Here is a 14,867-nt window from a genome sequence, read left to right on the forward strand (position 1 = left end):
TCGGAATTTTTGGATATTTTACAGATGCCCGTTGGCAACCGGATAAACTGGACAAGATGGTTGTGCCATCGATTTGGAGGAGAAGAGACAGCATCCAGTCTTCAAGCTGCTAGTGTAACTAAGAAACAACAAGCATTACTGTTCCTGTGGCTACCATCCTAAGGATTGCAGAGAACTTACAAGACACGATTTTCGGGATAGAAGATACAGGTCAAGAAGAGATACCTATACATAAGCTTTTGAACACTCAATGGGAAATTTATGTTTTTAACACTTTTTTTTATTATATTTTAATATGAGGTAGCTAAGATCAAACAAAGTGAATGTTTTGTAGCTTAAAACCCCATTTAATATGAAGGTATAACATTCTTGTATGTTTGTAGGTATAGTTATTTGATGTCAACGTAAGTGCGACAGGTCAATGACCTTAGGTAAAAAAATACATTAAAATAGGTATCTACCTAAAAGTTTATAGAAACAAATCGTTTTTTGAGTATGTTTAGTTGCATGTATTGTAGTTTACTAGTATTTATGAATCATCATCATCATCATAATCAACGTTACAAACGTTATAAATGTTCGGTATTGTATTGGGAAATAATTTCCGATAAATTTTAACTTGGAACCTTCTTGCTTTGAACCTTATCTTATATGTACCTTTAAACGAGCAGTTCATGTGTATTTGTATGTTTCAGAGATCTCGGAAACGGCTCTAACGATTTCGATGAGATTTTCTATTTGGGGATTGCGGGGGCGAGGAATCGATCAGGTTGGGGCTTGACTCTGGGGGAATCGAGTTTTATAATTATGTATTTCTAGCGGGGCTGGGTATCCCAGATATTTTTGTTTATTCGTAAACACGTTTTGAAAGATTTTGACTACCCAATGGGCTAATCGTATAAAGGAAATGTACAAGTACAAGTAGAGTCGAGTTAAATGTACGAAACTCATTCTAGTTTTGTTCGATTATATTTTTTTTTATAAGAGGCGAACAAAGCCTTGTAACAAAGTTACCCAGTGTTAAAGTGCTTAGGTCGGAATCGTATGACAATCAGCCGGTACACGGTTATTGGTTCGGCGATTTTAAAGAAATATTTGCGCGCTGCAAACAGCCATATAAATTATCTGGGCTTGACAGTGAAATATAATAGCGCTTCTCAAAATTAATTCCATTAATTGTATGTACAGTCAGCAGTAGTATTCGCTTGTTCTTTTCTCGAATCCTCATGACTAAGGGCCGAGACCATCTGAGGTCGTTATTTTGTTCACCCAAACCTTCCACTCTGCAGACGCCTGTGCAGATCATTATTCTCTATCCTTATTTATTTTCACTTAGCACTTAAAATCATACGCAGAAGGGTCGTTTTCTCTGCCACCTGCGGTTAATTATCTTAATGTTTCTTTTCTTTCCCTAAATAGATCATGTTTAATAAATAACAAGAAAAATTAAAAATAGGGTAGGCTCTGGATGAGTGCCAAGTTTTTTTATCATATCGGACTATAAATATAATGGACTTTTTTTTAAACCATCTAAAACTAGAAATAATGGGCTTTTATTTGGATAGGACGGTATTGTTTTTTTTTGTTTCAAGTGCATATGTAACTATAGGCTTGATTTCTATTATTTCATTTTGATTACATGACAACGCCTTGGCTGTCTGTTTCAATCGTGTGAAAGTGTAACTGAGGAGGAATGCGTTGAGTGCTTATAATTATTAGTTATGTGGATTTATGAGAGGGATGTATGATTATGAGATGATGGATGTTTAGTGGATGAATGTACCTTTATTGGAAAAAATGGATTGCTACAGATAGACATAGGCTAGAGTGTAATCAAACTAGATTTGTCGGTATTTTCAGGGGATCAATCAGGGGTGGGAAGGGGAAACACAACTAGCCAGGAAAAATCTTATCAGTAGGTTAAAATCCAATGGATTAACCCATTTACAGGGTAGATTTTTATGGCTAGTACTCCACAAGGTAATAAAACTTTCACGAAACCACTCACTCGTCTTGGATGAGATATATCGGCATTCGACATATTCTGATGAGCCGTGAGCGTCCAGAAAGGGCGAGGCTCTTTTCAAGAGGTTATAATTATTTAATTATTTAATGTATTCACACTTTTATGTTGTTTTATTGGTGGTATGACTTATAATTATTGTCAATTTTTTTTTCTAATTTGGATTAATGATTCTTTGATTTTATATGTTTATCGTATCATGTTGAGGTACTTGTGTCAATTTTAAGTTTGTTTTCTATAAAAAAAAAACACACCCAAACAAACTTAAAGGTCGGTGTATTTTATTCAAATACGAGACATACGCCAAGAAAACGTGGCTGGGGGTGATAAGGCAATGAAGTTTGGTTTGAATTCTGGCAATGGAGATTGAAAGCTCCGTACTTATAAAAATTAAAGGTCTCTTCGTTTTGCATGGAAGTTTTTGCTGTCTCATCAGATGCTCTTCTACGGAAGTGTACGGCGCTAAAGGTAGAGACAGGAGTAATACCCGTGCTGCCGGGTTGAGCTAGCAAGAACGGGTTAATTAGTAACCTGCCAGACCCACAATCTGGTTATCTTTGGCGGAGCGAGGTGACTGGGGAAAGGGCTGTCATGGTTCATTGACAGAGTTCTGATGGACTGATTACAAAGCTGAGTCACTAACGGTCACTTAGTATTGAGACACACACTACACGTTTAGAAAAGGGGGGGATATTTCCGACTAATCTAGAGAAGATTGAAGTTTTTTACAAATTACTGTTGTAATTCATAAAACACTTAAATCGGGGGCGGATGTGACTGGTCGTATGCCTATTACATACCTAGTATTAACCTAATTTGTTCATTACAAAACACACAAACTAGAAAGAAATACCTTGAATACTAAAATCCCTTTCAGTCGCGTATTTCATGCATGATTCCAATGAATAATGTCACAATTACAATTTTTTTTTCGTATTTCACCACTTGTGGTTTCATTAAATATATAACCCACTATAAATTTTTTGCTATTTAGATTAATAACTTGCGTAAAATAACCGTTACAAGTTGAAACTAACCCAAATATGTGAACTTTTGGCATTAGAATGACAGTGACATTGACAGCGTGACGTTCGGTCGTATTGAAGTCTGAACTCCTAGTACAGAGTTAATACAAACAGTCCAAAACGCCTAAGATTTTAAACTTCCCGCTATGTTTTGAGTATGTTTGCTACTAATAAACGTAAAATACTTCCACACAGGAGTGTTTTTCGGAAAGAGACTAAAAGTATCCCAAAGTAAAATAATGCTTGCAGGTTCGTGCGTGTAGAGGGGCCATAAAGCGTTCCTTTTTATTACAATTTAGTCTACTCAAACTGACTACCCGATTATTGCCTGTGAATGTGTGCGTAGACGTCATTGAGAATATCTCCGTCTTTCTCTAAGACGCAAGCGTGAAAGGGATAGATCTTGGTAGCATCGAACTTTACGACTTTTGACCTCTTCCTCGGTTATGGTAGCCTGGTACTTTTGGTAAACATTTGTCTTAATAAATCACTGGTCGTCGGTTGCATATCGCTAATAGGTACGGGGCAAATAACCTCTTCCTCAGTCATGGTATCCTGGTACTTTCTGATTAATGTTTGTCCCAGTATGTCGCCAGTATGTCGCCATTATGTCGCCATTATGTCGCCATTATGTCGCCATTATGTCGCCATTATGTCGCCAGTATGTCGCCGTTATGTCGCCAGTATGTCGCCGTTAAGTCGCCAGTATGTCGCCATTATGTCGCCAGTATGTCGCCGTTATGTCGCCAGTATGTCGCCAGTATGTCGCCATTGTGTCGCCATTGTGTCGCCATTATGTCGCCATTGTGTCGCCGTTGTGTCGCCATTATGTCGCCAGTATGTCGCCGTTATGTCGCCAGTATGTCGCCGTTATGTCGCCAGTATGTCGCCGTTATGTCGCCAGTATGTCGCCATTATGTCGCCGTTATGTCGCCAGTATGTCGCCGTTATGTCGCCATTGTGTCGCCATTATGTCGCCATTATGTCGCCATTATGTCGCCAGTATGTCGCCATTATGTCGCCAGTATGTCGCCGTTATGTCGCCAGTATGTCGCCGTTATGTCGCCATTGTGTCGCCGTTATGTCGCCATTATGTCGCCAGTATGTCGCCAGTCGCCATTATGTCGCCAGTATGTCGCCAGTCGCCATTATGTCGCCAGTATGTCGCCGTTATGTCGCCAGTATGTCGCCATTGTGTCGCCGTTATGTCGCCATTAGGTCGCCGTTATGTCGCCAGTATGTCGCCGTTGTGTCGCCATTATGTCGCCAGTATGTCGCCATTATGTCGCCAGTATGTCGCCATTATGTCGCCAGTCGCCAGTATGTCGCCAGTATGTCGCCAGTCGCCAGTATGTCGCCATTATGTCGCCAGTATGTCGCCAGTCGCCATTATGTCGCCAGTATGTCGCCGTTATGTCGCCAGTATGTCGCCAGTATGTCGCCATTGTGTCGCCGTTATGTCGCCATTAGGTCGCCAGTATGTCGCCATTATGTCGCCGTTATGTCGCCATTATGTCGCCATTATGTCGCCAGTATGTCGCCATTATGTCGCCATTGTGTCGCCGTTGTGTCGCCAGTATGTCGCCATTGTGTCGCCATTATGTCGCCAGTATGTCGCCATTATGTCGCCAGTCGCCAGTATGTCGCCAGTATGTCGCCAGTCGCCAGTATGTCGCCAGTATGTCGCCATTATGTCGCCATTATGTCGCCGTTATGTCGCCATTATGTCGCCAGTATGTCGCCAGTATGTCGCCATTATGTCGCCAGTATGTCGCCAGTAAAAGAGTATAAAAGGCAGGTGCGGACCGCCGGTATTCATTCATTCTTCAACCATCGGCTAGCAGTGACTCTGGTTCTCGGGCGTTTAAATATTCGGTGAGCAAAGTTCCTCTACTACTGTTACTATGTTTGTTTTTGCCGGGAATTAACCTGGTGAATTTAAACGTGGAAATGGTTTCTGTGTTTGGTTTTGCGGGGACAGTGTCGTCGTAAAGCTGATCTTAGACTTTTGTGGAGATTCTTTGTTACCGTGTACGGGATTTAAATATAGTGAAGTTTCCTACGCAGTGTTTTTCTAAGTGCCGCCACGTTATGCAGGGACAATATCGTTGCATAGCAGGGACTTGGAAAGCGTGTCTGTGTTTAGTTTTACGGGGACAATATCGTCGTAAAACTGAACTTAGGCTATTGCGGGGATTCTTTGCTACTGTGTGGTGTTATAGTGAAGTTTTCTACACTGTGTTTTCTAAGTGCCGTCACGTTATGCAGGGACAATATCGTTGCATAACAGGAGCTTGGAAGGCGTGTCTGTGTTTGGTTTTATGGGGACAATATCGTCATAAAACTGAACTTAGATAACGGTGTCTAAGGGGATTTCACTTCTGTGTTTAGTTAGTTTAATTTTGTGTGGAGTTTGGTTCGTAAAATAGAACCTAGTTATTTTAGTGTTTTACTATGGGGTCTTTTGCTATATTTTTCAAAACCAGATCATTGTTTGGACTGACTGTTTGTCCGGCTGGGCAGCTCACCCCTTGCGGTGTTAAATGTGAGCTGTCTAGGAGTCTTTTTGCTCCAAGATGAGGGTTATCTTGGCACCTTCTCTTTACCAACATAGAAGGTGAAAAACGTCTCCCTCCTTAGCTCTCCAATGTCCAGCTGTTAGATGAATAATGGGGATGTCACGTGCGCATCATCCGGAGTAATCTGGGCCCATTTGAAATCTACAGTATTTGGAGGCTTCGTATATTAAATATATTTATTTATACCACTTATATACATAATAGGGCCCTGTCTTACCCATGTTGCCACCCTGCCTTTGTGCAACCCGCCATGGGGGGAGACAAGTCCACGAGCTGTTAGGTTGCATTCTCGGAATCGCTCGCCGAACTCCTACAGCTTCTTAGTAGGGATACACTTGCGTATATTCCAAAGTACCAGGTCGATGGTAAGTACGAACTGTACTTTGGTTATACTAGAGTAGGGACAAGGGTAGGTTTAGGGTAAATTCACACACTAATTATTCGGAATTTAGGGTTCGTTTTAGTCTTGGTCTGTAAAATTGATATATTTCTTCTTTTAATGGACTTCAACTACGGTCTCGCTATACTAAAATTGTGCGTAAATAGGTATAGGGGTTTAAATTGCTTAAATCTTCCAGTATTTTAATTATTTGGGGAAAATAATTAACGTGAAATCTTATCTCTATTTTTATTTATGAGATTCTGGTTTTCTGGTGTAAAGACGAGGTACTGAGTATTATAATCTTGTTTCTAAGGTATTTACACAATAAAAACTTAAATATCAAGCTGGGATTAGGAACACAGTCTATTCGGAGATAGGAAATCGACGTCTAGCTGTTTTAGGGAACCTTTGGCAGGCAAGAGTAATCCAAAGGATGATTTGAGTGAAATAATGCTCATCTTGATATTTCAGTCTCATAAAATATAGTATATTTTTAACAAATAAACTTAGTACTTCGTTTATGCTTCTAAAAGACTAGAAATACAGTTCATATTTTAGTTCTGGGGAATGGAAATGGGATTCGCATCCCTAGCTTTTGAAATAAAAAAGAATAGTAATTTTGATGACTGATGGATACTTTGACACTTCTCTTCATAGTCATCTAGGTACGCATAGGTTCCGAAGTGTTGGTCATAGCCCGTCTGGCTAGAAAGGTAGGATAGGAGTTCCAATTGACCTTGCTGATTGGACTAGGAGCCTCCAATCCTGCATCGAGCGTATGGGTAGCATATTTCGAATAGAAGCTGGTAGATAATAATATTAAATGCTAGGGTGTAAATGGGCTTACCCCAGGAGTGCTACTCATATGTTATCCCGGAGGCTTAATAGATTGTAGCAGGCTTCTACCAACCCCCTTTTTAAACTCATTTTACCAAATATATTCCTTTTATATTCATATTATCATGTATGCTGCATTTACCTAAATAATATCATTTGAAGTAAAATATAACAACATTTACATTACAATAATAAATTCTGGTAACTTTCAGTACTATTTCTGTATTTTAATAAATTATTCTAGTAAGTTACTCGTTAACATCATAATAAATGTGCTTCCAATTTCATAATATATTTTTCCCAAAGTCCAGGTAATTGTAAATAAAATCAGAGTCCAAAATTTAGCTGATACTCATTAAAGAACCTAGGGTACCGCGGTTCACTTCGAGGGGTCCTAACGCTAGACTAGACGATCACGACTAAATCACATGGCCAAATTTCAGGGGTAAATCTAAAGGGGGTGTTTATATTATGGTTAGTATGGGTAAGTAAGTAAGTAGGTAAAGGGAGGTGACAACAGGTAAGGCAAAGCATAAAGTGTCATTCTATGGAATTTGCTAACTAATGTAAACGAAAGTCACTAGTAAATTGACATTCAGATACAATTTCAATATGGCGGTTTGTTTTCATAGTTAGCAAGTTCCATTGAATGAAACTTTAAAGAATATGGTCACTATACATCAAATTGTGTAATCATACTTTCTACGTTAATATCCAGAGAGGAAAATAAGGATTGCGTTTCTAATGGAGAAGTGGTCGTCCCCTTTCTTCTCCAGTTGGAATAGTAGATTGTTAACCAAGGGGTGAAATTATGCCTTTCACCCGAGTTAAACACTGTACTTTTCATTTCGAATACGAGGAAAGTAAAATGCATGCGATTTTAAAAAAAAAAGACTGAGTATAAGTTTGTATACTGTTTCTTGAGGTTAATATCAATTAACAATTTAGGTAAAAGAATCGTTATTTATCTATGGGGTCTTAAAACTTAAAATGGATATTGTGTAACAAATCCATTTAAAACCAAGCTTCAATTGTTTATCTTAAAAAATGAAAAAAATCGTACTTGGAAAGTTAAATGCAGTGCAGAAACGTATCACTTTCTGCACACCTTTTAGAACAATAATGACCCTCTTTCAGAGCCATGAGAACTGAAAATATATTTTAAGCCAAGTTTATATTTTAGATTTAGAACGCGGCTCCTACACTAACTTAAAATACTTCTCTTGTCGCCTAGGTTGCATTGAAACATTTCATCCCCGAATGCGACGCCATGCTTGTGACCGCACGTACAGCTTTGAAAGCTTTTACACTCTCACTCGTCACTTTGCACTTTAATTAGTCCACTAAATCCTGTAAAATATAATTCAGTTACAGAAATTGTGCACTTAATTCAAGAGAGAAGGTTAATTTATTTATACAGACCTATTCAAGTACATAAATAAATAAATAGAGTTGTGAAATGCTGCCAAATCGTTGTTCAAGCCATATCTGCTTGAATATCACAGTTGTATTTTCTTTCTTGTTGCTATCTTTGTATTATCACGACTTTTACAATGTAAAACAAGCTACCCGACAAATTTAAAGAAATAATGAAATATGAAATAGTATATGTTATATAGGTATGGGTTAACTACTAATATTTCTTTTAGTCATAACTATTTTTTCCTTATTGCTCAGTTAGGTTTTCTTTATTTAGAAATTTCCAAATATTAATAGGTAGGTACGTGCTGCTACATGCCGTGATTGCCGTGGTAATTAATGAAAAAAATAATGTCTAGGTTTGAGGCATCCTAAAATCTGAAAATTTACTTTAAGACCGTGCATCGAAAAATAACAGGATTTTAGAAAGGTGGCAGTGGCTAGCCCCGGAAACAAACAGTAGTTATTTTCGGATATAATGTTTCTTGACTATATGACAAGAGATTTCATACTAGTCGAAACACGAATGCTTAAAATTTTCTCGATAGAAAATAAATCCAAACTTACGTATTCATTTTTCGGTTTTAGCTTCGTGCAACTAGAAAACACATCCATATCCAGCACTACCCACCTTAAAGCAAAGGTTTTCATCTTGTCTTAACTTTCATAGTTTAGTGTTAGCGGGGAGGGAAGAACTAGCGGGCGTGGTTTACGAAGTGCCAGACGCGGCTGCAGTGGGCCCTTAATGCGTAATTTGCTTGTAAGAAATCCTTGATGCGTGATTTGTAAATTAAGGCTAAATCTGATTATACAATTGTGTTAAAGTTTCGACTGTTTTATCATTATCAGAAACGGCCTCAATAATTTATTTGAGTTTTATCCCAGACTTTCAAAAGCCTTTTGTTCCCAGGTATCCTGGATCCGCAAACGCGACCTCCACATCCTGACCGTGGGCGTCCACACGTACAGCAGCGACGCACGGTTCGCGGCGCTCCACGCAGACGGGTCGGACGAGTGGACGCTGCGAGTGTCGCCAGCCCAGCCCAGAGACTCCGGCGCGTACGAGTGCCAGGTGTCCACGGAGCCGAAGATCAGTCTGTCGTTCCGGCTTACTGTCGTAGGTAAGATAAACACAGACCTTGTTCAGACAGATATATGTAGTAAGAAGGCATCTCGCTTTTAGTGCTATAATATATGCGCTTTGCGCATATAGTTAGGTCGAAGCAGATATAATACGTGGATGTCTCTGACGAATAGACGCTGCGCGTGACATCCACCCAACCGCGTGACTCAGGTGCGTACCGTTTTTGTCCGGCTAACTGTATGAGGATGAGTGTATAACATATTTAATGTTTGATACTCAATCATGCTGATACATAGTGTTAATTTATTTCTTAGTTAAATAAATAATTAATAGTCTTGGCAACCTTTGGCCCCACGTTGGGCGCCACTTGTAGCGTTTTAGGTATCTAGGGCAGAAATGAGCAATAAAGCCAAGCCAAGCTACAAAATGATATCAATTGATTTTATTGGTCCTCTTTCTTCAAGTGGGATATAGAACACATTTCTACTCGACTACTAATAGTGTGCGTTGACCAACGTTAAAAAGCCCAATAAAACTAGGCTTTATTGCTCATTTCTGCCCTCGACACCTAACGCTACAATGAATACATCAATAAACTTCAACAGACATAAAGTAAAAACTAGATTAATAGAAATGCTATATCTAATTCTTGTAAATCCAGATCTTGTGTCATCAAGTTCCAAGCAGAAGGAGTCGCGGGTAGTTGCTATTATTAAAAAGGAGTTGAATCTATAACCTTCGGAAAATATTCCCAAAAGCATTCCATAATACAACGTAAGTGCTGCGTAAATATTACATCTACTGGGTTATATTTAATGGGGTGTCGAAAAGAAGCATTAAATATTTACGTACTTTATATTTTGGATCTGTAAGTAAAAGAGAGCTGCTCAGGAAAAGAACTTATTTGATTATTCAAATATAGCTGCGAAAATTCGTGTAAATGAAATAGCCACAAGATAAAAAATATAGCTATACCATAGAGAAAAAAATACATAGAGTGCTCACTCCATACATCAGTTTTAGTACCAACAAGATTATTAGCATCTAGCATCGAGTAGCGGAACTATCAGTACTGCTACTTGACAATAGATGTAGCACCGACCGGAAAGTCTTATGCTGTTGAGATAAGACTTTCCGGTCGGTGCTACATCTATTGTCAAGTAGCAGTACTGATAGTTCCGCTACTCGATGCTAGATGTAGATACTGAAATTAATAGTCTGAACTGATGTATGGAGTGAGCACTCTTGTCTTACTATATTTCTCTATGGCTATACCCACTTAGCTGTTTACGATGTGTCTACGAGTAGGGGGGAAGGGGTAGGGGGAGAGGGGAAGGCGTTACAAGTTACGTATGTCTAGTAAGTAATAAAGTCCACGTTTTAATTATGTCATTATTAAACGTCGAACTTTCAATTCTAAATACTGAATTATAAAATTAAGAATGTAATTTAAAGCGTGATATTTCGAATGGTGAAATTCAAAGACGTTATCTTTCTTGCAGCATTGCCGTCAAATATATACTAGATCTATGTTTAAATCAGTCGACAAATAAGTAAATTAACTATGCAAGTAATAGCATAATTAATAAAACATTAAACAATATTAAACTTTAACTTAATTCATGTTTAGTTTTGTATCGTAATTGTTTTTTATTTGTAGCAATTATGTTGTCTAATTTTAAATCTATAATAGGTACTAATAAAAATATATATCCAGGAACAGTTGCCATGCAGTGAAACTATGTCCTGCATTGTAATTTTCACCTTTCTGCATAGACAGTAAGATCGATTATGAATTGTTCTGATAAATAAATTACTCTAAAATAATTTCTAACTCATTACGGAGGAAACTGGCGGTAGTTTAATTATACGTTCAACTGTTAGAGGATATTTTATGTATTAAATCTTTGTATGAAAACCCAACTCACCCCAAATACGAGGGACTACGGGGTGAGGTGGGTTTTCCTGTTTATCGTCAAAGTTATGAAATGGAACTACCCAAAATAAAATAAAAACTAAAATACAAACGTCCGGAACACTTATTATATACACCATTCAGTTTGCATATGTAAAAATAAAATGTTATCGAGGTTAGAATGTCAGTTTTGACCCTACTTGGGGTGATTTTACGGTATACGAAAATTGTAAGAAACAATATCTCTGTTCATTTTACAATCGTATCCAAGCTATCGATCAAAGTAACTTGAGTTCCAATTCTCATTAAGAACCCTTTAATGATTCCAACATAGACAGTATTAAATTTCTAAAGGCCGATTCTATATGTAATAAAAAAAGATAAATTATGGTTTTCATCTTATTTTGATACGACCATGACCACCTTGAGGAAACACCAACCAACCAATCAGGATTCCTTCCTTGACCTTGATCAGTGTTAATTAGCAACTGTGCTGACTAACGGCCTTATTTTAACTTTAAGATACGTCAAACATTTACTAAAGATACTATATGGATCAGATATATGTCAGAGCCAACAGTGTCAGAAGCGACGAGTCACTTTTGACACAGACATATCTCTTCCATATCGATTTTTTGCAAATTTTTGACGAATATTAAAATTCGGAAATGAAATCAGGATTCAATTCTTAAGGCATTTCACTCGCACTTATAGGTACACGTGAGATGCCCGATGACACAACTCAAGGCCATATCTCATATCCAAATGAGATTAAATAAAACATACAAAAATGAGTAAAACAGAATCAGCTTCCTGGCTCCTAAAACAAAATGAAAATAAAAACATTAACAGCCCTCGGAAAGCAATAAGGTCACAGTCGGAATTCCTGACCCAAATGTTTAATCCAAATTATTCCGCTAAACTGAATTTTATACGACATTTTATTAGTCAAATGTTAGATTTATTTGCAAACATCAAATACCTGCTGCTACTTTTGTCTCATTTGCTTTTATTTAACCCTTTATAGGGCAAGGGTCTCAAAAAAGACCACCCTATAACATCATCTTTTTGTATTTTTTTCTTGTTCAAAATTTTTTGTGCTATAGATTGGCGATGAGGCTTGAATTGAGGATTTTTTTAAGCCTTGCCCGCTAAAGGGATAAAACTAGTAAACTATTGTAAATAATAATAATTAACTACAAAGTTTAATACCGGTTTATAAAAGTTGAAAATCAATTTTTGCGCTGAAAAACAAGAATCAACTGGTATTACCGCAATTGGGTAAAAAGTTTTATTGAAATTTCACACCTGCATCCTCCTAAACACACACAACCCGATTAACAGCCCGATTCAAACTTTAAAATACGTCAAATAGTACATCTAGATACGATATGGATAAGATATGTCAGTGTTGAAAGTGACATTTTTGTTTGAAGAAACGTCACTTTTAATACTGACATCCATATCGTATCGTATCGTCATGTAATCCATCCCTAGTAGCACGGTCGAGTTTTTATCATTTATCACCATGCCTGTCACGTTCTAACAAGTATGTAAGTGCGAAAGTGACGGGCTTAGTGATAGTGGATAAAAATGGAACTGTGCTGAGCCCGCATATCGTACCTAGACGTAATATTTGACGTATCCTTAAGTTCGAGTCGGGCCGTAACGTAACGTAACTCTTTGAAACATTACAGGCCAATTTGAGTTTTAGTTATTAAATCTCATTCCAATATGATACTGATCTGTCAATGTCAAAAGTGACGTTTTTGGATTCGAGTTTTAGTTAATAGATCTCATTTAAATATGATAACGATCTGATACTGATCTATCAGTGTCAAAAGTGACATTTTTGGTTGAAGTTTGACTAATGCGCAATTCAGGAGGTCCTCCAAAGGAGATTGCAACCATGAGATGGCATGATATCAGATCCATGTTACATCAGTATCACATTATATTGTTGGAATTTTTATGTTAAGTATTTAGTAATTATGTTAATATAAACTAACTAACATTTATAGACGGGTCTAGCGCGAAATTTATTCAATTACCTTTAGTTACCGACGTTTCGACACAGGTTTTACTGGTCTGGCCACTGGTCTGGTGGTCTGGTGGTTGGAGTTAGTCGCGACCATGACCAGTGAAACCTGTGTCGAAACGTCGATAAATGAAGGTAATTGAATAAATTTCGCGTTAGACCCGTCTATAAATGTGAGTTAATATAAACTAAGACTAGATACATACATTTAATTTGGTTTACATGTACCTAAAATAAGTGTCCTTGTACCCTTGAATCAAGACTGATTACACATGGTATATGAAATATATGAAATGGGTGCTATAAACAAAATAAAATTAAGCGAAATGAGGACCGCGAAAACGTAATTTTCATATTAATTAGGTATTCATGAAATATTAAAACTTGTAATATACCTACTGTTATGTGTATCAAGTAATAATAAAACAGAATGTTTTAATTACGAGCCGCCTTTATTGTAATATTTAATTAAATTAACAAAGTAAAATTTAACACTATCAGGTATGCTCGGAATAAATCAAAGTGATATTTGATGCCAGTTTTAATAGTAGTTTAATTACACGACCAATGTCGACGAGAATGAGAATTAAATTGTGAAATGTTATTATAAAACGTTCATCTATAAAGATCCCATTTCGATAAACGAAAGAAAAACTAGTGATTTTATAGGCAATTTTACGATTGTAATAAATTACGGCCATGTTCATCATGAAACATCGTAAATTTCTAAAAACATGTATCATTCAATCGATATCTGATAACCAACGGTTTGTTATCGCTATTGTTTCGAAGTTATGGCCTTTAGTTTGTTACCCCTGGCCGCGTAGCCAACGTGCCAATCGCTAACGCTACATAGCGATCGAAACGCAACTGTCACTGTCGCACTCATATGGAAGAGTGATAGAGAGACACAAAGCGATTCGATGACGAAGCGATAGCGATTGTCATCTTGGCTAGGCCACCTGATACGCGTAGCTTGCTACGCAAACCGCTACGAGAGTTACGAGCGTGTAGAAGCTCTACGCTGCCTTGCTATGAACCATGTACAATAGAATATTATAGTGCCGTTTAAATTATGGTCTATTATATCTAAGTACGAACACAAGCGTTTTATTGGAAGGTTACCTGAATTGTTAGATAATGTTCTTTAAAAGGTATTGTGGATCCTTTTAATGGAGTTTCTATTACAGTTTGAGCTTCCCCGAAATTCCTTAATGCTGTCTTGGTAAATAAAATTGTATAAATAACCAGGAAGAGATGGGAGCATTGTCCTACCGAGTTCTTTTCTGATCATCCATGCCTTGTATACAGGGTGGGAAGTGGGAACGGGTAACCCGATATATTATAACCACGTATTCCTGAGGTCAGGAGCAAAAAAATCCACTTGCATCCTTTACACTTTAAACTATTATTACTATGTATAGAACCAGCACAGAGAACCAGTATTTTTCGCCATGAGTTGTTATTGTTTTGACATCAAACCATAGCGGAACGTGAATCTCGCGTCCTAAACGCGTAAGCGCCATGAATTTTACGACGCTTACGATGTTTTGGTCGCGTGATAC

The 14,867-nt window shown here is 37.7% G+C and overlaps 1 protein-coding gene and 1 long non-coding RNA gene across 2 annotated transcripts in view; one reads left to right on the forward strand and one right to left on the reverse strand.

The window, feature by feature from the left end:
- Positions 1-14,867, reverse strand: part of LOC134656295 (uncharacterized) — a 551,434-nt gene that overhangs the window by 446,759 nt on the left and 89,808 nt on the right. The gene's annotated exons all lie outside the window — the stretch shown is intronic.
- The window catches only part of LOC134656273 (limbic system-associated membrane protein-like), a 58,852-nt gene that overhangs the window by 25,607 nt on the left and 18,378 nt on the right, over positions 1-14,867 (forward strand). The window contains exon 3 of the mRNA XM_063511792.1: positions 9,176-9,386. Coding sequence (XP_063367862.1) covers positions 9,176-9,386 — 211 coding nt within the window. The remainder of the gene's footprint in view (positions 1-9,175; positions 9,387-14,867) is intronic.

This window comes from Cydia amplana, chromosome 18 (genome assembly GCF_948474715.1).
Source record: "Cydia amplana chromosome 18, ilCydAmpl1.1, whole genome shotgun sequence".
In the NCBI taxonomy this organism is placed as follows: domain Eukaryota; kingdom Metazoa; phylum Arthropoda; class Insecta; order Lepidoptera; family Tortricidae; genus Cydia; species Cydia amplana.